Source organism: Delphinus delphis, chromosome 3 (genome assembly GCF_949987515.2).
Source record: "Delphinus delphis chromosome 3, mDelDel1.2, whole genome shotgun sequence".
Taxonomy (NCBI): domain Eukaryota; kingdom Metazoa; phylum Chordata; class Mammalia; order Artiodactyla; family Delphinidae; genus Delphinus; species Delphinus delphis.
Window position 1 is genome coordinate 125,621,344 of NC_082685.1, and position 27,486 is coordinate 125,648,829.

Sequence of the window (27,486 nt, forward strand, 5' to 3'; positions counted from 1 at the left end):
CTGGGCACCTTACTACTTACAAGCACCTGGCTGTGAGACCAGGCAGCAGTGTTTTCTAAAAGTTCTGCACATTCTTCTCCTCCTCCACTTTTTTTTTTTTTTTTTTTTGTAAATTGAATTCTTTGGGGGCTATCCTAAGTATATTTGCTATTTCAGGGACCATTTGTGATGAATCTTTTAAAAGTGCAGATAATTTTATCTTACCTTTAGATTTTTCTTAAAACTGAGCTTAGGGGCTATGGGTCAGACAGCTGATGTACTGATACCAGAATATATCATTTAACTATTGGTTTGCTACCTGAAAGTTCAATAACATGTAATGATTTGTAATTCTGCTGAGGTGAAAACTTGAATCTTGAGCCTTTGACAGTGAAATAGAGGAGAAAGTCTTTGATGAATGCCCAGAGTTGAAGCCTCTAGGGAGGGAACCAAGAGAGTGGGATAATCCCCTAACTGAGCTATCCCTGGCCCAGGACAGGCTGAGGAATCACAAAGATGAAGTGCCCGGAGCGGGCAGACAAGCCTAGACTCAGAGGTGAAGCAGCAGTTTTGTTTTTTTTTTTTTAAGAGCTAGAACAAACAGTTAATTCTCACTACTATCTTATTCTATTTAACTTTACACACATTTCTTTGTATGGAAACAAGAACTACACATCTAAGAAATATTCTAAACCCCACAACAAAGTGGATATTGTGGAAGTTTATCAAAAAGATAATGTTAATTTTAAGGTAACTTTAAAGATGTTTGGTGACAACAGGAGGATAGTTCAAAAATAAGTTAATTTGTTGTACAACAAATGGCTGCTCTGTTAAAGTGTTTGGTCTTTATGAAGATAAATGAGGCATATAATTTTTTAGGCTGTCATGGGGCAAGGCAAATTTAAATTTACCTTATAAGAACCAATAGAAGTTTTCTATTGAAGCAGCAGGTTTGAGGGCCAGAGAAACTTGTCAGTCAGGGTAGTAAGCTAAAGGGCTGAAATGGGACAGTGAAGGCCTCTGTTCTTCTCTCTATATTCTTCCTTCCTCAAAGTCCTCATTTATCTGTAGGTCTTCAACTTCCCCAACTCTACCCTGCCCTTTTCATCTAATATTTTCAACCATGAGTCACCTCTATTTGGCTGTTTCACTGTCAGTCAAAGGCTGCATATCCAAATTCCAACTTCTTTTGGCTTTTAGCATTTATGAGGAATAAGTCCATTGACTTGGATAATTCTGAAATACAACTATAGCATAATATTGTCCCCATAAGATACATAAACACAAACAGTAGAGAATATCAAAGTCACATTGGACATGAGATCCTAGGGGTTGGCTAGGCTCATGTACAAGCTGGATGACATTCTCTTGCATACCAGCCTCCAAGGTGGGAGTTTTAAAGTTTTGCCTCATCAAAATTAGAAACATGTACATGGATCTTTGGAGTTGCTGGTAAGGAGTCAAAACCATAAATCACCCATGGAATCTATGTACCTAGGATTTTAAACCAGCTACCTTGGTGATTCCTGTCTCTAGGATCTTCCTCTTCGAATCCTATGTTCCTTGGCCAGACAGATGTTCATTTAAAAAATATTGTTTTTCTATCATATCACTTTCTTAGATGTAGAGAATTATACTTAGCCATAGCAACACAGAGGCATGGCTGTGATATGCCAGAAACTGAACTTGTGTCCAAATATGAGAAACCATTCAGTTCGGTCCTTGCTAAAGATTTTCTTAATCTAACTTCAAACTATAATGGTGTGATTGTGAGGTGGCAGGAAGTCTGTGTGCGTGTGTGTGTGTGCACGTGTGTGTGTATGCGTGTGCATGATTATAACACAAGGCATGGGGTATGGATTGTATTGGGTTGGCCAAAAAGTTCGTTCGGCTTTTTCTGTAACATCTTACGGAAAAACCCGAACAAACTTTTTGGCCAACCCAATATCTTCCCAGACTCAAAAGGGAGAAGCAAGAATGGATAATCCTTTAACAATAAGACCTACCAGAATAGTAGGTTCAACAGCAAATTGTATAGGTTAAATTGAAAATATAAAAGTTAGCTATTATATCGAAGAGTACATACCTATAAGAAATACACATAGATAAAATGAATTGAATCCATCTTTAGGAGATGAATAACTTTTTTTTTTGTTTTTGGTTGATCTGGGTCTTAGTTGCGGCAGGTGGGCTCCTTAGTTGTAGCATGAGGTCTCCCAGTTGTGACATGTGAACTCTTAGTTGAAGCATGCATGTGGGAGCTAGTTCCCGGACCAGGGATTGAACCCAGACCCCCTGCAGTGGGAGCATGGAGTCTTATCCACTGCACCGCTTAGTTTCACTTGCTCATTCATTTATTCATTCAACAAATATCTGTGGAATGTCACTATGTGCCAAGCACTGTACCAACCAAATTTATTTATTTTTCCTGCAAGTGTATTGCAACAGTATCCCTAACTGGTTTTCCTGCTTCCACTCCATACCGACACCCATTCCAATCCATTATCCACACAATGGCAAGAGTGCTGCTTAAAAAAACCTATTTAAGATCTTGACACACTCAAAACTTTTTAATACATTTGCAACAAATTCAGAGTAAAATCCAAATCCTGTGGCTCATAATGTGGCCTCAGAAGCCCCTTTCCACTCTGTATTCAACCCCATCTCCTCTTCTCTCCCTTTCACGCACCCCATTCCAGTGACGCTGGCCCCCTTCCCGTATTCCCTGGACGTGGCAAGTATGTGTCCACCTCAGGCTTTCACATGGGCTGTTGCTCCACTGGCTTGGAAGGTCCTGCCTTAGACAGCTATCCCTCTATTCCACTCAGATTGTCTACCCAATGTCACTTCATCAGACAGAACTTTCCCGACCACCTGAGCCAAAACAGCATCCACTCCCTCCACCCTCCTCTCTTTCTTCTTCTACTTTTCTTCCCAGCACCCAATTACCACCTGATATATTATATATATTTTTATGTATTTTAGTTAGCTTGTCATCCCTTTCCCCATTAGGATGTCAGCTTCTGGAAATGAGAACTTTGTTTTATTTACTTCAGTATTTCAGTGATTGGAACAGTGCCTGCCACATAGTTGGTACTCATACATACTTGTTGAATGAATTAATGAATGAATATAAATTCTCTATTTCTTTGGGACATTTATTTTTTAAATACTGAAATAAAAATATTATTCAACAGTTTCAATGAAATAGTATGGCTTTATGTTTTCCATATATTTTTATCATTTCTTCTTCACCCATACCCCAAAGAATATGATGCCCCTATTAGTGAATAGGGTTAATACAACCTCTGGGGGAACATTTCCTAATAGAACAATGACAGTACAGACCAAGAGCCATGGAAATCAAGTCACAGATATTACAACTTTTAAGAACCTTGGCAAATAGACAGTCTTGATGGCTTAAATGCCAACAAACACAACTGAATGTAGTTGTAGTACAATCTGAAAGGCTCAAGTTGAATGTAGGAACTGAGTGACTTGGGTTTCAGCAGAGGAGTTCTTTCAAAATGACCCATCAACTGGCTGGGAGACCTTTCAGGCAGCAGCAGAACTGCATGTAGCAGTCAGGAATCCCCTGGGGAGTGAGGGCACCACTCCCAACTCTTCCCTACTGGGCATGATTGAGAAATACAGCTTCCAACCCCACAATATACTTGAGGCCTATGTTGCTTTCTTGCACCATAGCTTGGAACTTCCTAATATCAGTGACAAGTCAGGTGGTGATGGTGAAACTGCCCATTCTCAATGTGCTAATACTCACTTTATAAAGATGTTCTGAGGCTGAGGCAAAGCTTCTACAGGATCTTGATGGCCTTACACTTATATATGCCAAGAAGAGTATGAACAGCAATTTATTAAAATGGCTTCCACTGTGAATGTGGAAATAATTTTTTTTTCTTTTTTTTGTGGTATGCGGGCCTCTCACTGTTGTGGCCTCTCCGGTTGCGGAGCACAGGCTCGGGACGTGCAGGCTCAGCGGCCATGGCTCACGGGCCCAGCCGCTCCGCGGCATGTGGGATCTTCCCGGACCGGGGCACGAACCCGTGTCCCCTGCATCGGCAGGCGGACTCTCAACCACTGCGCCACCAGGGAAGCCCTTTCCTCAGGTTTTTATGAAACTCATTCCTAGGAATGATCATTTGGATAAACTTATGAAAGGTTTCTATCCTTCTCCCCCCTCCTGAAATGTGTCTTTGCATATATATAAATGTGAAACTCTACTTTACATTTGGAAAGTATCCTTTTTGATTTGTGAAGGCCTTAGTAAAAACCGACCAACTAAGCAATCAAACCAAACTCCACAGGCTTTGGCAGCAGAAGGTATAGGTTCAGTTCCAAGTTCCGTCAATTACTGGCTGTGGGACACTAAACCTCTCTAGTTAAGCAAGTCACTTAGTCTCTGAAGTTTAGCTTCCTCAGCAGTAGGATGGGATTATCCATATTTGCATATCCATATGGTTCTGAGGATTAAATGAGATAATGTGACAAAGCTTTGCAAGCAGCTTTACAACTGTAAGGACTGTAATTTATTTCTTAGAAGTAGTGGGTAACTCTTTCCAAAAAGGAACTGAGTCAACTTACGACGTATTTATAGAATACCATAGAATACATAGAAAATAAATGTAGAAAAATGAAATAATGCACCATTATATTCTTTATCGTTGTTAATCTATCAAACAAAAAAATCAACTAGCATTTTTTTGTGCTTATTCAACTGGGGTGCCCATGGATTTGGAAGGAAGATTGTGGTATGCTCAGGCATGGAGCTGTAGAATCCGCGTAGAATTGGAACTGTAGAATCCAACTGTAGAATCTCCCTCCTGCTTCAATTTTATTTGAGCAAGTTAAAACATTTTTACATTAAAACAAAGTTATATATTAATTTTGTTAATTGAGTGTTTACTATGTATCAGATACTGTTTTTGGAACTGGAGTACAGTGGGAAACAAGAGGTCCTTGATCTCATGGAGTTTGTAGTCTAGACAGAGCAATCATTCACAACTGGATCAGGGTCAATGCTCTTTATTCTGCTGAAATGCAATTCACAGGTAACCAACCTACACATAATTAAAATTAACATTTTTTTATATAATGATGAAATAAAAAGGAAGTAATTCATAATAAAGCAATATTCATTTCAAAATTTAAATAAATACCTAAGCATGATTATATCAGAAAGATATAATGAGATAGGCAAGTACTTGCATCTACTTATAAAAATTAATTTGGGGGACTTCCCTGGTGGCACAGTGGTTAAGAATCTGCCTGCCAATGCAGGGGACACGGGTTCGAGCCCTGGTCCAGGAAGATCCCACATGGCGCGGAGCAGCTAAGCCCGTGCGCCACAACTACTGAGCCTGTGCTCTAGAGCCTGCGTGCCACAACTACTGAAGCCTGCGCGCCTGAAGCCCGTGTGCCTAGAGCCTGTGCTCCGCAACAAAAACCACCGCAATGAGAAGCCCGCACAATGCAACGAAGAGTAGCCCCCGCTTGCCACAACTAGAGAAAGCCTGCATGCAGCAACGAAGCCCCAATGCAGCCAAAAATAAATAAATAAAAATTAATTTGGATTGAAGAGAAGTAAAGGTAAAGTCAACTGAATATTCTTGTCATTCTTCCTTTATATTTGATATTTGAAATAAGGACTAAATAAGTATACAGCACCTTTATGCATAATTCCCATGAATTCAAGAGTTGCAGATACAGGATGACACAGATACATGTCTCAAATACCATTAGCTGCGTTGCCATTACTGATGCTCTTGTGACATGGTGAGCAAGTTTTGGTACAATCCCAAATGGGACCGGGTATGATATTCCTGGAAACTTCAGTGTGTACTCTAGCCGGCCAAAACTACTTTTTATTTTACATGTAAAACAGAGTTAGGTTCTAGGCTCAGATAATAACAAACAGGTTATTCACTTACCTGAATGTCCAGTGGACAATAAAAAGGCATGTAGAACATGGGCCAATTGTAGATTGTGTGGCCTGACTTAAGCACCAGAAGACATCTAGCTCCCCTGACCCCTGCCCACAAAATACCAGTACTGGCCTTCCTACCTTTTAGAAGATCAGAAAACAACCTCAATGCCTAAAGGCCCCAAATGCTCCCAGAAGCTGGAACCCCTTCATTTGACAACCATCATTGTAGAAGTAGAAAAGAAGAAAATAAGTAATTCTAGTTACAGGTAAGTGCTCAGAAGGAAATAAAACAGTACAAGAGTAGGGTGGGCGTGTCAGGCTTCTCTATACAGGAAGGTCAAGGAAGGCTTTTCTAAGGTCGGCAGCATTATGAACTGAGACCTGAATGGTGAGATGGAGACGGCCTTGCAAAGAGCTGAGGAAAGAACATTCCCAGCAGGGGAACCAAGCGGACTGTGAGGTTTGAATGGAAAGAGGACCACTGTGGCTGAAACATAGGTCAGAAAGGTAGAAAGCACTGGCATTTTAGGGCAGAGAGAAGGTGAGCAATTTCCCAGTTGATTTATGTGATGCTGAAAGACTGGTAGATGATCAGCTGTCTAATTTAAACTACATTTACAAAGACTGTCTTTGTGGCCTCTGATATGTAGATCATTGGGAGATACGCCTTTCCAGAAAAAGGAACTATCTTGTCTTTGGCTCATGACCAACTCTTGGGAAAATGCTCAGGAAGCAGGGCATGAGGTCTTGTACCAGATCACAGTTCCACCACTGTGGCAGGCGCTGACAATCCCCAGATGGACAAGGCTCTGAAATTTCTCCTTCTGTCACTTGTGCCCCATGGGTGTCCCTTGCCAAGGACAAGCAATATTTCTTCCATGGAGTTTAGAGGTCCAAAAAAAAGAAAAAGTTCTGATAAGGATTGGAAGTAAAAAAATATCTTCATTGCTTTTTTCTGATGACAAAAGTAATACATATGTATCATCTCAGGAATTTTTGGGGCTTTCTAAAATGCAGCTAAATACATATCTAAGGCAGCAAATGCAGCAAGAGTATTAACAAAGGGTGGGAATCTGATCCTTTCCTTATCTCTTACTTATGATCTCTCATCCTGAATGGTTGCTGAGGTGATGACATATGAACTTTGAACTTGTAGGCATAGAGTGGTGACCTCATTTATCCCTTTGAATAATTGCAAATCACACCGTCAATTCCTAGGGGGAAAATTCTGAGCAGCAAAATGAACTCAGAGCCCTGTGGCATAGGACTGAAAATTTCAGTCAGATCCAAAAAACAAAGAACTCAAATTCCAGGGAAAGACCACTCTACCAGAAGAACAACACAGGAAGCTGAATGGGGCTCTTTTCCAGCTCTTTGTTGTTCTTACACGCTGTCGACACTCCCTGTGGCCAAGAGCTCTTATCTAGTTTTTACATGTCCCTCCACTTGAAGAGGCTGTCCCCTCGCTTCCTTTCACTACCCACTTCTCCCAATCTTCGCCGCACCACCAGGTTCACGGTGCACTTGGAAGGACGGACAGGGATTTGCCTCTCCAGTCCAACCGGCTTTCGGTCACTGAATTACACACGTTCATCGACCCTTTTGCGGAGACGGCTTGCGTGTGCGCGGGGTGGGCGAGGGTGGGCCGCGGACTCCACCCCTGGCGGTTGTGAACCTACTGCCGCTCCGCAGCAGGTCTCGGAGGAGACGCCCACCGCCCCCTCCGTGGGGCCCCGGCGGCCCCGCCCCGCAGTTCCCGTCACGTGCCGCCGCACCGCCCAATCAGCGCCTGCAGCGCGTGGGCTCGGGATTCAAACTGCGGCGCCTAGGACTCTCCGGGATCTGCGTTGGTGTGGCCGCGGCCGCCGCTGCGTGCGGGCCATGGAGCACCGCATCGTGGGGCCCGGGCCATACCGGGCCACCAGGCTGGTGAGTGTGCATACCGGGATCTGGGCGAAGCGAGGCCCCGGCCTGAGTGCCGACTGCGTACTCGTCAGTCCTCGCTTCTCCAGGGCAGGCCGGGCCCGGGTCTGGAGGCGGGACATGTTTTGGGTCGGGCGGCGGTATTCTGGACGACGCTCAAAGAAAGGCTAACCGGGCCTGGGGTCCAGCCCGTCCAGGGTGGGCGCAGCTTCGACCCCGAGACGTTGGCTGGGTTCTCGCCAATCAACGGCGCCTCCCTGTTTAAAGCGTCCGGAAGACCAGGGTGACACCCCTCTCCCCTCTCCTGTCCTCCGGAATCCAACGCCCCAGTCCGTAACTTTAGGGCCACCCGCCGCCTGGAGCGTGTCTCCGTCCCGAGTGTCACTTGTGGTGACACTTGAGGTTCTTTCTAACGGTGCCCAGAACAGAGGTGGATCGCCCTGGCCACGTTTCCGGCTCCTGACGTTTCTTTTTCTGTGAGCACCGACCTAAATGAGGAGGGTGGGCCGGGACTTAGGGTTTGAAAGAGCCTTTGCAGACCCTGGTCCAGGGTGCTGACTGTTTTCCTGGGAGAAGGGCTTTGGTAATCAGAGTTCTGAGGCGTACTTGATTTCTTTGTGACCTGGAGCAAGTGATTTTAGCGATTTCATAATGGAGTAAGTGGCGATAATTTGGTAATGTCTAGAGTAAGTTTTAGACAACTTTCTATGAAAGCTTAAAGGTGATTTGGGAGGAAAGGACTGCTCTCCTTGGTCTGTCAACACTTCTCTGGCCCCAGCTAACTTGGGAATTAGGCTCCTTGTTCTATGCACCCTAAGGGATATCCAGGAAAAGGTGAGAACAGGATGGAAGGAGTTATCGTAGTCATCTTTGCAAACAATGTACTACAGACACCCATAATGATTCATTCATTGAAAAAAAATTCAACACATATAAATTTAGGTTTTCCTTTGGACCTGCCTCTAAGAGGTATGGATGCTGGTAGCAGGGAACAAATAGGATTTTATAAAACCTCTTTTCATATCTGCTTCCACTTCACAGTTGCCTCTACCACTTGAAACCATCTGGGGTCAAGGCTATTGGTAGGTCCATCTTTTTTTTTTTTTTTTAACATCTTTATTGGAGTATAATTGCTTTACAATGGTGTGTTGGTAGGTCCATCTTTAAGGATGAGATATACAGGTTGTGCCTTATCAGGGACTTTCAAAAACTTTACTATTCTTTGTGGAGGGAAAATAACACTCCCCTGCTGCCAATTTATTCACAGCACTAATGCAGGGGAAATAGAGAGAGACTCTGGATCTTGGGGTAACCAGTTCTCATTCTTCCAGCTTTAGACTAAAAAAATAAATTACATGATAATTGGAACTGTTTTTTAATCTCATTCACAGAATTGTTTGAAGTACCACATTTTATAAATGCAGAGTGCCTATGTGAAAGGCATTCTTGATTCTGAGTCACATTAAAATATTATCAAAGGAATTTACAAAGAAAAGTACCCTGTTCTTCAGAAGTCTTCAGTCCCCAAGAAGTGATATTTGAGTCAGATTTAGCCAAGACTGATCAAGTTAAGTAGGAAATTAAATATGTGAATAATTAATGAAAATACCTAAATATCACCAGAATTTCCTAGGTAGTCAATTCAGTTCTCAACTTTATTCTATTTGAGAATCTTGATCGTAAACTAAGATTTTTGAAAACACAGAAAACAATAGCCATTTTTTTAAGTGAATATTACTGATTTATCAGTGATCTCTGTAGTCATTACAGGTACTTTCCCCTCATTGTAAAATCTCTGTTTCCCTGAACATAATTCAGTTGTGCTTTACAGCTTTAATCAGTTAAATCATAAAGTTTGTGATTAGTCCTCTGTACTTATCTGCCCCAGCTCGCCTTTCCTCCCTGGCTCCCAGCTTAGCATTTCCATCTTCTCCCAACATCATCCTCAACCTAATCTTCAGGAAAAGCTTGGGAAAAACCTATTGGTACACAAAGAGCAGGCGTTTACTTCCTCCTTTCATGGCTTACTATACTTTCTCAAACCATGTACAGCTCCATTTTCTAAGACACCAAAGTCTTATCTGAAAATAGCATTTTATGAACTAGGTAAATTTCTATGCCCAAAATAAAATGACAGACACTGTAAGTCAATTCATGGTGAATATGGAAGCTAATTAGCAACTTATTCATCTTCACTGAAATAGCTTTCATTTTAACCCACATATGAAATAGTTCATTAGTTAAAAAGAAATAATGAGAGGGCTTCCCTGGTGGCAGAGTGGTTAAGAATCCACCTGCCAATGCAGGGGACACGGGTTCAAGCCCTGGTCCGGGAAGGTCCAACATGCCACGGAGCAACTAAGCCTGTGCGCCACAACTACTGAGCCTACGCTGTAGAGACCACGAGCCACAACTACTGAGCCCACATGACACAACTACTGAAGCCTGTGCGCCTAGAACCCGTGCTCTGCAACAAGAGAAACCACGACAATGAGAAGCCCTTGCACCGCAACGAAGAGTAGCCCCCGCTCACCACAACTAGAGAAAGCCCGTGCGCAGCGATGAAGACCCAACACAGCCAAAAATAAATTTAAAAAAAAGAAAAAGAAAAATAATGAGAAAGACAATTGCTTTTTCTGAAACTGCTTAAATCTACTGATCCTTTCTTTGAACTTAGTTCTGAGTTGTCTGTATCTTCTGATGCAACTAGTAAACTTTAAAAGACTTACAGCCATCATTGAATCTGAGAGTTTGAATGGACTCTAAAGATTATGTAGTCCAATTCCCTCATTTTATTGAGGTGTAAAGGGGTGAACTGACTTGACCAAGTTCACACTGCCAGTATGTGGGAAGTACATCTAGATCTAGCGTTCGTTTGCCTCTGAAGTCCCTGGCCAGGTGCTATATCATAATACTTTTGATATTAAGAAGTAAAGAAATGGAATAAATATTCAAGAGAAAAGAATAGGAAGCACATTTCAACACTCAGTATTTGTCACGTTAAGCAAAAATAGTTGTATGATTTTTTTAATATAAATTTATTTATTTTTATTTTTATCTTTGGCTGTGTTGGGTCTTTGTTGCTGCATGCTGGCTTTCTCTAGTTGCGGCGAGTGGGGTCTCCTCTTCCTTGTGGTGCGTGGGCTTCTCATTCTCTTGTTGCGGAGCACTGACTCTAGGCGCATGGCCTTCAGTAGTTGTGGCACGGGGGCTCGGCAGTTGTGGCTTGCGGGCTTTAGAGCGCAGGCTCAGTAGTTGTGGAGCATGGGCTTAGTTGCTCCGCGGTATGTGGGATCTTCCTGGACCAGGGCTCGAACACCGTGTCCCCTGCATTGGCAGGTGGCTTCTTAACCACTGCGCCACCAGGGAAGCCCCAGTTGTATGATTCTTTATGCCTTAAACTAGGGGTTTGAAATAAACAAAAAATGTTTTTTAATCACAAAACAAATCTGTTTTGTCCCCTTTGCTATAAAGATTGTCTCGTAATACGTCGTTGAAACAATCACATTCTCAAGCTTTATCTAGTTCTTTGTTGACGTAGGATATTTTCTTTCTAAATGTTACTGAGGATAGTGAGGTATTTTAAAGGTAACTTTTTCTTTCTTGGCAGAGTAGCCAAATAATGACTGAATTATTTTTGGAAATACGTGGGAGCAGAGATCACGGTCCTTGATAGGTTTTGAAAATCTAAAGTGTCTCATGGATTGAGTAAATATCCTAATGTTAAATGCTATTAAAAATCAAAATAAATAAATTAAAAATTCTTTTTATGAGTTTTTCTAAAAAAGAGATATGAGGCTTTGATAAGGATGTCTTCTTAGAAAATTTCTAGTGTAAAATGAAAACTAGCTATCACCAGAATAGCTAAAAAACCAATCAGAATCCTAATAGATTTTTTCCTCCCTGTGTGGGGATGCATTGAGTAGAAAGCTCATACAGAAGAGTAAAAGTGGAGGAATTAAAAGGTTTTAAAAAAGATGACTATAGATGACTTTGACCTACCAGAAATTTAAATTTAGTATTAATAGACTGTAATCACACCAGTGTAGTATTGTTTAGGAATAGACAAACAGCTCGGTGGGATTAAAAAAAAAAGAGTTCAGAAACAGAATCAAGGACTTCCCTGGTGGTGCAGTGGTTAAGAATTTGCCTGCCAGTGCAGGCGAGCCCGGGTTCGAGCCCTGGTCCAGGAAGATACCACATGCCACGGAGCAGCTAAGCCCGTGCACCACAACTACTGAAGCCCGCGCACCTAGAGCCTGTGCTCCTCAACAAGAGAAGCCACCGCAATGAGAAGCCCACGCACTGCAACAAAGAGTAGCCCCCGCTCGCCACAACTAGAGAAAGCCTGTGTGCAACAATGAAGGCCCAATGCAGCCAAAATAAATAAATAAATAAAATTAATGAAAAAACAAACAAAAAACCAAAATAAAAAGTTAAAAAAAAATAATAAAGTAAAACATTAACAGTTTCAAAGTTCGTTCATAGCTAGCTATTTAAAAAAAAAAGAAAGAAACAGAATCAAGAAAGGTAGTATGTAAGGTAGCTTACTATTTCAGTTTAGTGAGAGAAGGGTAGCATAATTGACTCTCCATTTGGGAGAAAATAGAGTTGGATATCTCCTCCCCACAACATAAAAAATTTCAGTTGAAGATTCAGATATTAAAATCCCTGTAAAATATTAAAAGAAAAATTTGATAAGTATTTTTAATATCTCAGGATAGGGAAACTTTCCCAATTGAGGGAGTAAACCCTGAAGCTATAAAGATAAGAAGATATATTTGTTTTCTTAAAACAATATAATCATCAGTGAAACCTTTATATAGCTAGAGACCAAATAAACAAATTGATAAGTCAGGGGAAAACATTTCTAATATATTTGAAAAAGGATTAATATTCCCTATTTATATTCATTCAATACGTATTTATTAAACACATGTACTGTATGTCAGGCACTGTCCTCAGTTGTGGGGATACTGAACTGAGCAAAATAGAGTAACTTTCCTGACTTCTGTGCACTTAGATTCAAATTCTAGATTTAAACAGTTCTTAAAATTAAGTAAAAGATAGAGAAAGACAACCCAGAAGAAAAATGGCAAGTCTCAAATGAAGAAATAAAAATGACTGAAGATAAAGGCAGGAAAATACAAACAAAATATAAAGATACCATTTCTTGTGTGTAGATTGGCAGACAAAAGAATGATAATATCTAGGAATGGCCAGAGGTAAGGCAGCAGGCTCATACAGCATTGCTGGGAGTGTGAATTGCTACAACTGGTTTAAATAAGCTGATACCCTTTAGAAATCTGTTCTCAAAAATAAATAAATAAAAGGATTGATACATTAGGTTATGTAAACAAGGATATACTTGTGAAACAACAAACTGGAAACAGCTGCATGCCCATTAGTTGGAAAATGGTTGAATAAATTATGGAACTCATTCATTCATAAAATGGGCTATATCTATAGGTACTGACACAAAAATATCCTGGTATGTTTAATGCAAAAGCAAGTTGTAGGATAATATGTACAATATGGTTGATCTCATTTCTTCAAAAAGGAAGCAAACAGCGACAGTGATAATAAACGAAATACATACATACAAAGGGAAGGATTCTATCTATGTGTATGTATGATTAATAGATATGTGGGATTGGAGAGAGACAGGGCAGAGTCTTTTGTATATATTTCTGCATTTAATTTGTTACAGTGTGCATTATTCTGTAATTAAAGTGACAGTAGAGGAACTGCTAACCAGCTTGAGTCAAATAACAGGCATATTTACTTATATTTTGAAATATTGGGCTCCAGAGAGCCATATCTTCATTCTTTTATTAAGTAATGCATAAAGTACTATGCATTAAATTTATCAATCAACCTAAAATAAATAAAACTCTTTTTTTTATTAACTCTTCTTTCCTCCCCATCTCCCAACATATATTAATCAGGACTGAAATGCAAGGTTGGTGTCAGCAGAGAATTGAAAAAAAGACCCAAACAGCCAATGTTTAAAAATATGTGGAAATTGTTTAAAGCTATGTTGAAGTTTGTAGGTTCTTGTTATAATGAAATGACCACTCGAGAAGGAGAGCATAGAGTAGGTTTCCAGATCTTATTATGAGACTAAATACCTGAGTGACATGTGCCAACTTGCCTGTCCTCTTTGGATCTTAATTTTGCCCCAAAGTTTCCTTCTAGCTCCAGAATAGATTGAACCTGTAATTTGTTTCAAGAGATTATCCTGGGAATTTTATATATTCTCCTTATGCTTGAGGAATGCCTTATCTTTTACAGAGGGCTTTCGTAAGCATGATCTCACGAGAGACGTCACAGTAACTTGGTGAGGGAGGTGGGTAGAGAGTGAACTTAAATCAACATTCATGGACTCTTCCTGGGCTCTCTTTCTGCTGTTCATTATTTCATTCTAGCCAGTTTGCCCTGCTTCTCCTCTGTTTACATTCAAGTCCCTCTTTCATCCACTCACTTTGTTTCTTCTTCGGCTACCCTCCTTAATCTCTTCCACATTCAGTTTACCAGCACAATCAGTTAGTTCATATTTATCAACTTTCAGGTTGGTAATTTAAAATTGTGGATTGCTCTCAAGGAAGATTTTAATATATGAGTGTGTGTGTGTGTGTGTGTGTGTATGTGTATGTGTGTTTTGTTTTTAGCCCTTTATTCTGCATAACATGTACAGAAAAGCACACAAATTATAGGCGTACAACTCAGTGCATTTTTACAATGTGAGCGCCCCATTTAACCAATGCCCACATCAAGAAATATGACATTACCAGCAGCCCAGATGTCCCTCCGCCCCTCCCAGTCTCTACCACTACTTTGATTTCTAATACCATGGATTAGCTTTTGTCTGCTTTTAAACTTTATGTAAATACAATCATATAGTACTTTTCACATCTGGCCTTCTTATATCAATTATATTTTATCTATGTTATTCATCTATGTTATTGCATGTAGCAATAGTTCATTCTCATTGCTGTGCAGCATTCCATTGCATGAATCAATTTATCTGTTCTTATGTTGGTGGATATTTGGGTTGTTTTTGTCTATTAAGATAGTGCTATTATGAGCAGGGTGGCTTTTGGTGAACATATTTCTGTGGCATATATACTTAAGAATGGAATTGCTGGGTTATACAGTGTGCATATAATTTCCAGTTGTTCCACGTTCCCTTGGTAACACTTAGTATATTGCCTTTTTCATTTTAGCCATTCTGTAGGCATGTAGTGGTATTGCATTATAGATTTCTTTTGCATTTCACTGCTAATTAATGAGATTGAATATCTGCATATGTTATGGTAAATTTGGAGGTTCTTTTATGTGAAGTGCCTGTTTGTTTTCCCATTTTTGTATGGAGTGTCTGTCCTTTCTTGATCTGAATTTTTTGTTTTGTTTTAGAAATTCTGGTTATAGGTTATCTTACTCTACAGCTTGTATTGTTTTTGTGTGTGTATGGTTTTTTTTTTTTTGCGGTACGCGGGCCTCTCACTGTTGTGGCCTCTCCCGTTGCGGAGCACAGTCTCCGGACGCGCAGGCTCAGCGGCCATGGCTCACGGGCTCAGCCTCTCCGTGGCATGTGGGATCTTCCCGGACCGGGGCACAAACCCATGTCCCCTGCATTGGCAGGCGGACTCTCAACCACTGCGTCACCAGGGAAGCCCTGTGTGTGGTTTTAAGAAAGTTAAAAAGAAAAAGTTTAAATCTGGACCAACTTAATTTGGAGCATGGCTTATAGTAGTGTCAAATGAAGTAGAAAGATTGATATGCATAGGACAAAAAGATGTTTGAGTTTGGCCAGGAGAAAGACATGACTGGGAGTCAAAGTAGAATTAAGTTGAATGAGGTTAGGGGGTAGTTAAAAAAAAAAAAATAAGGAAAGTGAAAGACCAGTTAGGCGTTTGCTTGTTGAGTACCAACTGTGTGTTTGTTGTGTCTGGTGCTGTACATCCAGGGTGCCTGCTTGCACAGACCCTACCTGGGCCCTTGAAGCACCTGGTGTTGTATACTCAGGAATGATTACTGTGGCTGAGAAAGTTAGCCATCAAAGGGAGAAGAGAAATGGGACAACAGGTGCAGAGGTGATTGGGCAGTAGAGCATATGAAGAGAAACCTGGAAGAAGAGGCCTGGTTGGAAGAGAAGATAAGGAACCAGTGTTGGGCAAAATAAAAAGAATATGCTGAGGTCAGAACTATCACTGAAAGAAAAAGGTGAAATCAGAAGAGCTGATTTCAGTAGGAAGGTAGGTGACAAATAAGGCTCAGAGTCTGTTAAGTGATAGACTTGCAAGAGGAGCATAAGAGGAGAGAGAATGGTTATGAGAGTAAGACTCTGAGTTTTCGGGACTTTTAGAAGGAATGGTGGGAAGACGAGGGTCCTAAGAAAATGTTGGAGTAATTATGCAGGAAGAACACCATATGTGAACATTTCATTTAATTTAGGGATGGCTGATGATGGCTTGGATGTCTAGATTTTATTTTTTTAATTAATTAATTTACTTATCTTTGGCTGTGTTGGGTCTTCGTTGCTGCACACGGGCTTTCTCTGGTTGCGGCGAGCGGGGGCTACTCTTCTATTGTGGTGCGTGGGCTTCTCATTGCGGTGGCTTCTCTTGTTGTGGAGCATGGGCTCTAGGCACGCGGGCTTCAGCAGTTGTGGCTCATGGGCTCTAGAGTGCAGGCTGAGTAGTTGTGGTGCACGGGCTTAGTTGCTCCGCAGCATGTGGGATCTTCCCCGACCAGAGCTCGAACCTGTGTCCCCTGCATTGGCAGGCGGATTCTTAACCATTTGCACTACCAGGGAAGTCCCCTTAAGGCAGTCTTTTAAATGGAAAAACTGCATTCATTGTCTTAAATATTTGGGATGTAATAACCTTGTAAAAAACTCAATCGATCACCAAATACATTCCTCTCTTTTTGCCCCTAGTGGAATGAAACAGTTGAGCTTTTTCGCACCAAGATGCCGTTACGGAAACATCGGTGTCGTTTCAAAAGTTATGAATGTTGCTTCACAGCGGCCGAAGCTGTGGATTGGCTACACGAGCTCTTGAGGCGCAGCCAAAACTTTGGCCCCGAAGTGACCCGCAAACAAACGGTCCAGCTGCTAAAAAAATTCCTGAAGAATCATGTTATTGAAGACATCAAGGGAAAATGGGGCCAGGAAGACTTTGAAGACAACCGTCACTTGTACAGGTAATGGCAACAAGTCAGCCCCGAAGGGGAGGAGTTTGGGGAGGACCAGTGGGTCTGGTCAGTCTATTGAAACTTCCTCATGTGAAAGAGCTTACTTGTCCGTGGGCGTGATGCTTCAACTTGTGATTTGTTGGGTGGAGAACTGAATCTGCTGCTACAGCAAAATTGATTACAGTTTTTCTTGGTGCTCTCTTCTTCATAGAGCACCCCTTAAGTAGTCTTTTGTTGCAGTGGCTTTTCAGTGAGGAAGACTTTTTGTGCCTTTTGCACACTGGGAGGATGGCTATAGTAGCTTAGTACCTCTCCTGGGGAACATGAAAGGGTGAAACAGTAGTTCTGTCTTGCACCTTTCTGAGCAGTGTGAAGGTGTGTATTCAGGGGGTTAGTGGCAGAGGCATCTGATCTTTAAGTGGAGCTCAGGTCTATAATGAAGAGTTGTACTAGAATTTCCCGATGTCTCAGATTAACCCTGCAGTGCATGTCTACTTTTCCCTAAACATTTTTGCTCGTGTTTTAGTGCTGTTTTATGATTGCTCACTTACTACCCAATAATCTGATGGTAAGGATGTCTCTCTGCTGACACTTCTGTCCTCACTGCATGCTAGCCTGTTTCATTGCTGGAGGTGGAGGAGACCTGCCTAGGATTCAGGGAATGGGAGAATACTAAAGAGGAATGAAGTCACACGAGTCCAGAAAAGAGGAATTGTTGAGCTATCTACAGAGAGGGCTACCAAAGTGCTAAGAACCTGAGAGGTATTAAATGAAGAAACGAAGATGATGGGCCCTTAATATTTGCTGCCTTTTACTCCAACAGAAGAATAAGGAATTCTCTTACAGCACATTCAGCGAGGCATTTTGGGGCCACAGGGGCACCTGGGTTTGAGCAGAGAAAACGTGACTGTTTCCTATCTGAGTCATTTCTTTGGTTCCTTTGGGGACTAGAGGCTGAGAAAGGCTGCAGAGCAAGGGGAGGGTGGTCACCAGCACCAAGGCTAAGGCCAGACAACTTTGTATGTTTAGGATCTAACTTCGTCACGGAATTCCATCAGCAATCTCCCTCTTCTAGATGTCAAGGTTGTCAGCTGGACAATTAGTTGTCTCTCCATTTGGCAGTTATCTCTAGCTTGCTGATCCAACTTTTAATTAGAATCTTGGGTGACTTTAGCCTGTTCTGAGACCACAGTGCTTATTAGTATCAGGCAGTGGAAACTCTATCCTTGGTTCCAAATGCTGTACTTCACTGGGGATTCTTTTTTTTTTTTTTTTAATTGCCTGTGTTTTTTTAATTGAAGTATAAGTTAATTTACAATATTATATTAGTTTCAGATGTACAGCATCTTACTAAGTTCTTACTTAGAACTTTCTTAGACCTTAGTTCTAAGGTCTAAGAAAGGAACTGATACCAACAACACCTGTGATGTGCCAGACTCATTGCACAGTCGTCATTGAACTCAGCAGCTGTAGATGTTGGTGGTATTATCTTGATCTTAAAGATCAGGAAATTAATGAGGCCAAAGTTACTGACTTGTCCAAAGTTACTCAGGTAGTAGTAAGAGTCAGGATTTAAACTGAGGTCTCTATCTCTGAAGCCTGTGTTCTTGTGGCGTGTCAGACTGCCTCCATTGCCATGGCATGAGGTTGACTAGCTTATTAAATAAACTAATGACCGAATGAGTAAACAGAATCATAAACCAGAAATATTCAGTGTAGTCAACACACGTTCATATATTCACAGAATTCCAGTAATGTATAAAGTACTATGTAATACATATTAAATGATCAGCTGTCTTCTCAAATAAAGGAGGTAAGGTAAACATAATCAGCTTAAATACTGACATAAATATAGCAGGGGATAGGTGGTTTCCTGGGTCTGTGAATTACAGAAAGGCATAGTTAGAGAAAGCAACATGAAATATAAAGACTCTTAGAGTATTTTTTAAAGACAGAAATTACACACACACCACAGGAGAATTTTATAACAGAAATGATGAGTGAAGCTTTTATTTTGGAATGTGTCAAATCTTATTTTTAGTTTAAAAACATGTCATATTTGCTGTGTGACTGCATTTACATTTGTTAACTATGATTTTATTTTTCAAGAATCCAAGAGTTAAGTATAGAAAGTAGGGGGAAATAGTGAATTTTTGTGTGTAAGAAAGGAAAGTGAGATCCTAATATCTGAATGTCCCTAACAGAGGAGATTTTGCAGAGAAGGGCCCAGAGCTATTTACTGAACCACTCTTTGCTGTTAGTAACGTGGGTGACTAGAAAGAGAGCTGGACTGGCTGCCAGTGGAGACAATTTTCGATTTCACTAAAGGGTCCTCATAGTCGAGCCATATGCTGTCATCTGTGTCTAACAAAGCTTCGTGGCCCCAGACTTTGGATGAAGAGAACCAGTGATACTACCTTGTATTTTTATAAGAAATTTCAGTTTATGAAGCAATTCTTTATGATCTCATTTGATCTTCGTGACAACCCCGTATGGTAGACAGGGTGGATAGTTCATCCTCAGAGAACTAGACAGTTGTCTCTTTGAAACCTCTAAACAAAACATCAGTAAATTCCATGGGGATCATTGAATTGGCCCATTTATGTATGGGAACAGACAGTTACATAGGATTATTTAAACCTAATGAAGTGGGTTATATAGAAATAGAGGTGTGTATTATGATCATTGCTTGTTTTGGACTATTAAATGAGGAAAGTGTTTGGCCGGCTTTAGATCTTTAGCAGGATGGGTCCTTGGTCTGGAGCCTCCACCGGGCCCTTGCCCTGTTCTTACTACTGATGCTAGCTCTGGTATGCAGTTGTAACCACGGTGTTCATGGCTTACGGACAGAAATTCACTGGCTCGGGTGTAGTGCTTGTGATCTAATGTGCAGGGAACCATTTTCTTTTTATTTTCCTTCTTCTTCCTGTGCCTTTTTTTCTTTCCTTCTCTATTTCTTTCTCTGTTTATACCACTTTATGTGTATGACTGGCATGTTCCCACTTCTTTCCCCTTTTCTTTTTCTTCTACTTCATTTCTCTCTCCTTTTCTTTCTGTCTTTTCCCTCATATTTGCTTTTTTTCTGGCTTATTTCCAAAATGTTTAATTTGAACCTAAAATTTGTTATGTAGATTTTGTCAGCTTTCTTGAACGTGACTTTCACTGTTCTTTATTTAAAAAGCAGGAGTCATGCTACCTAGTTTTAAGACTTACTCTATAAAATCACAGTAATGAAGACTGGTGTTGGTGAAGGGTTGGATGGACACTTGGGTCAGTGGAACAGAACAGAGTCCAGAAACACACACAAACATGGCCAGTTGATTTTTGACGAAGATGTAAAGGTAACTTAAAGGGAAAAGATCAGTCTTTTTGGCAAATGATGTTGGAACAATTAGAAGGCAGCTATGCTTACCACTATACCACCAATGCTCACAATGTTGGGACAGTTGGACATCTATTCATCTACATGCAAAAAAATGAACCTCAACCTAAACCTAATTTTTTAATACAGAAATTCATTCATAGAATTCAATGTAAAACTAAAAAAATTTTAGAAAAACAAAATCTTTATGCCCTGGGGTTAGGCAAGGAGATTTTAGACATGACACCAAAAGCATGATTTATAAAAGAAAAAACATGATAAATTGGACTTCATCAAAATTAAAAACTTTTGCTATGTGAAAGGCACTGTTAAGAGGATGAGAGGACAAGCGAATGTTGGGGAGAAAATACTTGTAAATCGCATATATGACAGTGAACTGGTATCAAGAATATATAAAGAATTCACAAAACTCAACTGTAAGAAAACAAACAACAAATAATAGATTTGAAAAGACACTTCATCAAAGATATAAAGATGCTTCATCAAAGATATACAGACAGCAAATAAGCACCTGAAAAGATGTTTAACATTATTAGCACTAGGGAAATGCAAATTAAAACCATGGTGAGATACCACTACATATCTAGTAGAATGGCTAAAATAAGAATACTAATAACGCCAAAATCAAGAGAGGATGCAGAGCAATTGGAAATCTCCTCCATTGATGGTGGGAAGCCTAGATTGGTAGTCACTTTGGAAAACAGTTTGGCAGTCTCTTTTAAAGTTAAACATGTACTTATATATGACTTCATATTCCTGCTCCTGGGCGTTTACCCTGGAGAAATGAAAGCTTATGTTCACACAAAAACTTGTATGTGAATATATATATTTTTAACATCTTTATTGGAGTATAATTGCTTTACAATGTTGTGTTAGTTTCTGCTGTATAACAAAGTGAATCATCTATACATATACATATATCCCCATATCCCCTCCCTCTTGAGCCTCCCTCCCACCCCTCTAGGTGGTCACAAAGCACTGAGCTGATCTCCCTGTGCTATGCGGCTGCTTCCCACTAGCTATCGATTTTACATTTGTTAGTGTATATATGTCAATGCTACCATCTCACTTCATCCCAGCTTACCCTTCCGTACCTAAATATTTATAGCATCTCTGTTAATTCAAATGTTCCTATGGGTGAATGGATAAACACTGAACATCTATATGGAACGCTTCTGTGCATATCCAATGCAGTGGGAGGTGTGACTAAGTCAGAGCAGGAGGGAGGTTTTTTGTGAATAATTGAATTGTTCTGTTTGTTGATTGTGATAGTGGTTTTACAAAGTGTATATGTGTGTTAAAATTGATAGAGCAGTACACACACACACACACACACAAGAAAAAAAGAATAAATTTTACTATATGCTAATAACATTTTTTTAATGCTGGAGATTTGAAAAATCTCTATTTTTACCTCTAGTGAAAGAAATCCTAATTTACATTGATTGAGGTATATGGCCCTTCAGTCATTTTCTGTGGCTCTGGGAAAAAGTCTTTATTATTACCCTATAGGTCTTTTGAAGGGACCAATAGGAACTTCTTCAAGTTAATGGACTATTGGCTCCCTCTAGTGGACACCTTTTGTTTTTATAGTAAAGCTTAAAATTGTGATTGTGAGTTATTTTTCTTTTGTTTTTATTCATTTAAAGTCCTGAGTTTTTATCCTGTGATAGTTGGATAAATTTTGTACATTTCCTATGCATCAGTTTTTTTCATCTATAGGATGACAGCGCTGGACTAGATCTTTAAGGTCTTTTTCCATTCTAAACTTTTATGGTTCCAAATATTGAGTACATATCATAGATGTTTTCCAAGCCCTAGGCGATGAAGAAGATATGAAAGAAATGTAACATTCTTTTCCTCCCTAATTTTGCAATCTCTTTTGAGAGAGAGTATGCATATATAAAAAAGATATGTAGCAGAACCAAGGCAGCATTGAATTAATTAACCAAAATGAACCTGTAACAAAAGCTTAGAGGTACTACACTGGCAGTCCTTGGGTTGACACAGCTGTTTCGTTTAACTGGCATTGTGTTTTTAATCATTGAAATTTTTTTCTCATTTTTGTTTTTCAATTTTGTGTATTTTGTGAAGGTAATACATTCATGTGTTTCAAAATTTACAAAGTACAAAAGAGTATATACAATAAAAATTTCCCTTCTACTTTGCTCCCCCAGGTGGGGTTCAGGCCTTGAACTTGCATTGAAGCTTTCTTATTTTTATTATTTATTCTCAAGTTGTGTTGTTCTTTTTAATACCTTAAATGCTAGTTTGTCCTGGATGAGAAGAAGCTGAATAACTTTCAAATGCACGATAGAAATAGAGTGGGGGGTAGAGGGGGAAGAGCAGGATAGAAAATAGTTTATTCTTACTTTTTCCCATGTAAAGGCTTAAGCAAAAAAATATAGAAAAGTCACAATGTTAACAGTAGTTATTTCTGGATAGAGGGCTTAAAGACAGCATAAATTATTTTCTCTCTTCTTAATTTTACACATTGAGTACATATTGCTTTTATTTTCAATTTTTAAAATCATTCCAGTAAAAGAGTAATCAATAAATTGTATTGTTTGGAAGTTTACAATGATAGGATGACTTCTTCTGGGCACCTCTGCTCCATACCAGTACCCCACTTGCTTCTGGATACTGTGGACTAAGAATGCTGCCTGCCATTATCAGTAAACAAAGGATGTTGCAGCCATCGAGCAATCAGCCACTGCAGCCACCTTGTTGAGCCCTGAGGGGACTCAGGATGGGAGAGCACAGGATACTGGCCCCAGATAGCTAAGGTGCATGTCAAAGGGATGATTTCAGTGAGCCCAGACTCTTGCATCTTCCCATACATAGAAAAGCGCCAAGTTAATTAACTTGAGATATGTGGTTTTCTTTAATTAATCTTTTGATGTTCCCACTATCTGGACTTTGTTACAAAACTCCTATATATCTTGGCTCTCCCCTTACCTCTTCAGAGCAGTTTCTCAGAGCTATCTGAGAGGCTGCCTTCCAGGCTTGAACTCCTGAGAAAGTTCGCCAAATAATACATGATTCTGAAGTTTTAGGTCGTCCATTTTTTTCAGTCGACAGTAGTAAAAATTCATCCGGAAGAGAGAAGGCACAAAAGTAGCCAAAAAATCTTGGGCAACAAGACCTTCTGCTTTATCAGAAACTAAAATGCCATAGGGCTAAACAGTGTGATAGTAGACCTGGAATAAATAAATCTGGAACTGACTAGAGTAGAGAAAAAACAAACTCTCCACCCAGTTCCCTTCCCCACAGGCACCTAATGTTATTAGCTTATAACACAGCGTCTTAAAAAATTGTGAACAAATGGGAGCAAATTTAATTGGAGCAAATTCCCCCCAGTTGCCGCCCTTCCCACCACTTCACTACATCATACCAGACTGTATCATGGTAATGTTGTCTGTCTTGGTCAGTGCAGGAATTGTGTTTGTGACCCAGTCGGTGTGGACTGGAGTTTTGTGAGATCTCCTGGAGGAGGGAGGTGGAGGACGTCCATCTGGGTCCTGAGAATGGGATAGGGTCTGGATGATCAGATGGGATGGGAAGGGGGAGCATATTTCAGGTGACAGGACCACGGCTCTCAGTCAGATATACCTAAGTCAGCTTCACTGGGAGAAGAGGGAGGAGGCTAACCTGGCTGGAGAAGTTTTAGGTCAGGAAATCATAGGGCTAAATTTGGTGGTGTTTCTTAAATATCTGGCTATGGAGTTGACATTTATGTAAAAGGAAAAGGCAGCCAAGGTCCGTGTTTTGAGTAGGAATGAAGTCTGTGTTCTAGAATAGAGTTAATTGGACTTCCCTGGTGGTCCAGTGGTTAAGACTCTGTGCTTCCACTGCGGGGGGGCATGGGTTCAATCTCTGGTCAGGGATCCCACATGCCATGCCGTGTGGCCAAAAAAAAGGGAATAGAATAGAGTTAATTGAATAGTAGTAATAGAATAGATTTTTAAGGCAGTGAAACTGGTGAGGTTTTCAAGGTAACTGGCGGGGGTGATGTTGCTTGGATGAGAATGCCAGCCATGGGGCTGAAAAAGAAGGAAGGGCCCACATTTATAGCCAAATTCCAGGCTAGACCCTAACTGCTCCATAGGCCTTCGGGTGTGCCTGAAGTCTGACATTTTTTAAATGTATTATTCATTAGTCTGAAATTGCTATTTTCATTTAGAATCTTTGTTGACGTTTGGCATTTTCTTTTACTGAGGCCTGGAATGTATCAAGTACTTTTCAAGGCAACTGTCAATCCGTAATACCTTGCAGTTATTCAGACACATCTACAGTGTTTAGTGGGTGTTTAAATCTTTGGAATGGCTTTGTTCCTATTTAATGTCTCAAGGAGTTTGGAGCCTCCGGAGCTGGAGCTGGGTGAGTGTCTCAGAGTCTCTGTCCCCATACCTCCCACAAGGGTCAAGAATGAACGTCCAGTTCACAGTGTCATAGCTGTGGGATAATGATGGAAAAATATATAGTAGAGGGGACTTCCCTGGTGGCGTGGTGGTTAAGAATCCGCCTGCCAATGCAGGGGACACGGGTTTGATCTCTGGTCCGGGAAGATCCCACATGCCGCGGAGCAACTAAGCCCATGCGCCACAACTACTGAGCCCACGTGCTGCAGCTACTGAAGCCTGTGTGCTCTAGGGCCCGCTTGCCGTAACTACTGAGCCCGCGTGCTGCAACTACTGAAGCTCGCATGCCTAGAGCTCATGCTCCGCAACAAGAGAAACCATTGCAATGAGAAGCCCGTGCACCGCAATGAAGAGCAGCCCCCGCTCGCCACAACTAGAGAAAGGCCATGCGCAGCAATGAAGACCCAACGCAGCCAAAAAAAAAAAAAAAGAAAAATATATAGTAGATGTTTGGCTTTTTTTTGCTGCCACGCCTTCTAGACTCCTTTTCTAGTTTGTGGGATCTCTTGTTTGTGTGAGCCTTGGTGGGAAGGAGAGCCCCGCCCCCAGTGGAAGCCTAGGCAGGTGAGACGCGCTCTCCCTGCCCCTGAGCAGTTACGGTGCAGGCACACATCCTACACGTGGCTGTTGGTATGTTCCTACCTAGGACTTTGGACAGCTTAGAGTTTGTTGCGATAGCAGTGGTGGCCTGCAGGAGCAAGGACAAGCAGCCCTGGTGCCAGCAGTGGCTTTCACACTAGACTGTCACTTGTGGTTCCTGCTGTGTGTGCTGTGGGGCTTCCTTTTGTCCAAACTTTTTTTTTTTTTTTGACTTTCTGATCCTGGTTTTCCAGCTCTCCTATTGATCTTGTGACCTACTAGGATATCTTCAAACTCCTTTCTGGTTAAATTAGCCAGAATTGGTTTCTGCAACCGAGAACTCAGACTGAAATAACAAGCAATGCCTATAGAGGTAGCAAAACTGGGGCAGCTCTTTGGGCCTAGGAAATAGTGCCACAATTTCTGTGTGTATTGGGACCGCCTGAGAGCTAAGCACCAGGTCAGATTGGCCTGTAGCAATCAGAGAAAAGGAGATGGAGCTCAGAATCCCTGAAGCACAGGAATGGAGTCTACTAAGAATAATGGCTACACATGGCGGGGGTGGGGGGGCGGGGGGGGCTGAAAGTTCTGTACTGGGCTGTTTAGTCTAACTGATTCTAATGGAGGTTGCATTGTAACTGCCGTCTTTGGATGTAAAAGATGCCAGTATGGTGCGTTAAATAGAAGGTTGAAGTAGATTGCCCTCACGCACAAAAGACAACTCCTGGTAACTGATCAACTTTTGTTTTGTAACATCCTTTCTTAGGCTTTTTGGTGATTAACTTGTGAAAATTGCAAACTTGTGATTTATCTATCTTGGTCTTTCATTTGTGGTCATAGTTACACATTGCCTATCAGGTTACTTTATCCTTCCCGTTATATTTGTTTGTTTTATCCACTTGGTCTTCACCAACTTGCTCTTGGAATTCTTTTTTTCTTTAACCCTTACCCAACTTTCTTTTCTATGAATTTATGATACCTGGTTATTATCATTAATAGAGAATCATGCATCATTAGTAGGGAATGGGACAATGGAATTCAGAAAAATCAAAGGCTTACTGAATGCCTTTGGCTTACTGAATGCTCCAATTTCAGATGGAGACAAAGCTCTTTAGGCCAGAGAAGGTAGATTGAACAGGGGTAGTTCTCAAATACTGTTGACCTTGAAACAAAATATAGTTGACCCTTGAAAAATGCAGGGGTTAGGAGTGCCGACCCCCTGCACAGTCAAAAATCCGAGTATAAATTTTTTTTTTGCTCTCCGTATCTCCACATTTGCATATTCAACCAACTGCAGATTGTGTTGTGCTTTGCTTTGTTTTTTTTTGTTTTAGTGTGTATTTTTTTTTTTTTTTTTTTTTGTGGTATGTGGGCTTCTCACTGTTGTGGCCTCTCCCGTTGCGGAGCACAGGCTCTGGACGCGCAGGCTTAACGGCCATGGCTCAAGGGCCTAGCCACTCCGTGGCATGTGGGATCTTCCCAGACCGGGGCACGAACCCGTGTCTCCTGCATCGGCAGGCGGACTCTCAATCACTGCGCCACCAGGGAAGCCCTTTAGTGTGTATTTTATTTTATTTTTTTGAAGTTTAGAATTTTATTTATTTTTTTATACAGCAGGTTCTTATTAGTTATCCATTTTATACATATTAGTGTATACATGTCAATCCCAATCTCCCAATTCATCACCCCCCCCCACTTTCCCCCCTTGGTGTCCATACGTTTGTTCTCTACATCTGTGTCTCAATTTCTGTCCTGCAAACCGGTTCATCTGTACCATTTTTCTAGGTTCCACATATATGCATTAATATACGATATTTGTTTTTCTCTTTCTGACTTAGTTCACTCTGTATGACAGTCTCTAGATTCATCCATGTCTCTAAAAATGACCCAGTTTCTTTCCTTTTTATGGCTGAGTAATATTCCATTGTATATATGTACCACATCTTCTTTATCCATTTTTATGTCGATGGGCATTTAGGTTGCTTCTAGGACTTGGCTATTGTAAATAGTGCTTCAATGAACATTGGGGTGCATGTGTCTTTTTTTTTAAACATAGGCTG

The 27,486-nt window shown here is 40.8% G+C and overlaps 1 protein-coding gene across 2 annotated transcripts in view; it reads left to right on the top strand.

Annotated features, from left to right (window-relative positions):
• The first annotated feature begins 7,764 nt into the window (after positions 1-7,764).
• Positions 7,765-27,486, top strand: part of DEPDC1B (DEP domain containing 1B) — a 100,367-nt gene continuing 80,645 nt past the window's right edge. For both annotated transcript variants that reach the window (XM_060007032.1, XM_060007033.1), the window contains exons 1-2: positions 7,765-7,852; positions 16,788-17,053. In XM_060007032.1, the coding sequence (XP_059863015.1) occupies positions 7,805-7,852; positions 16,788-17,053 (314 nt within the window). In that variant the 5' untranslated portion in view covers positions 7,765-7,804. The remainder of the gene's footprint in view (positions 7,853-16,787; positions 17,054-27,486) is intronic.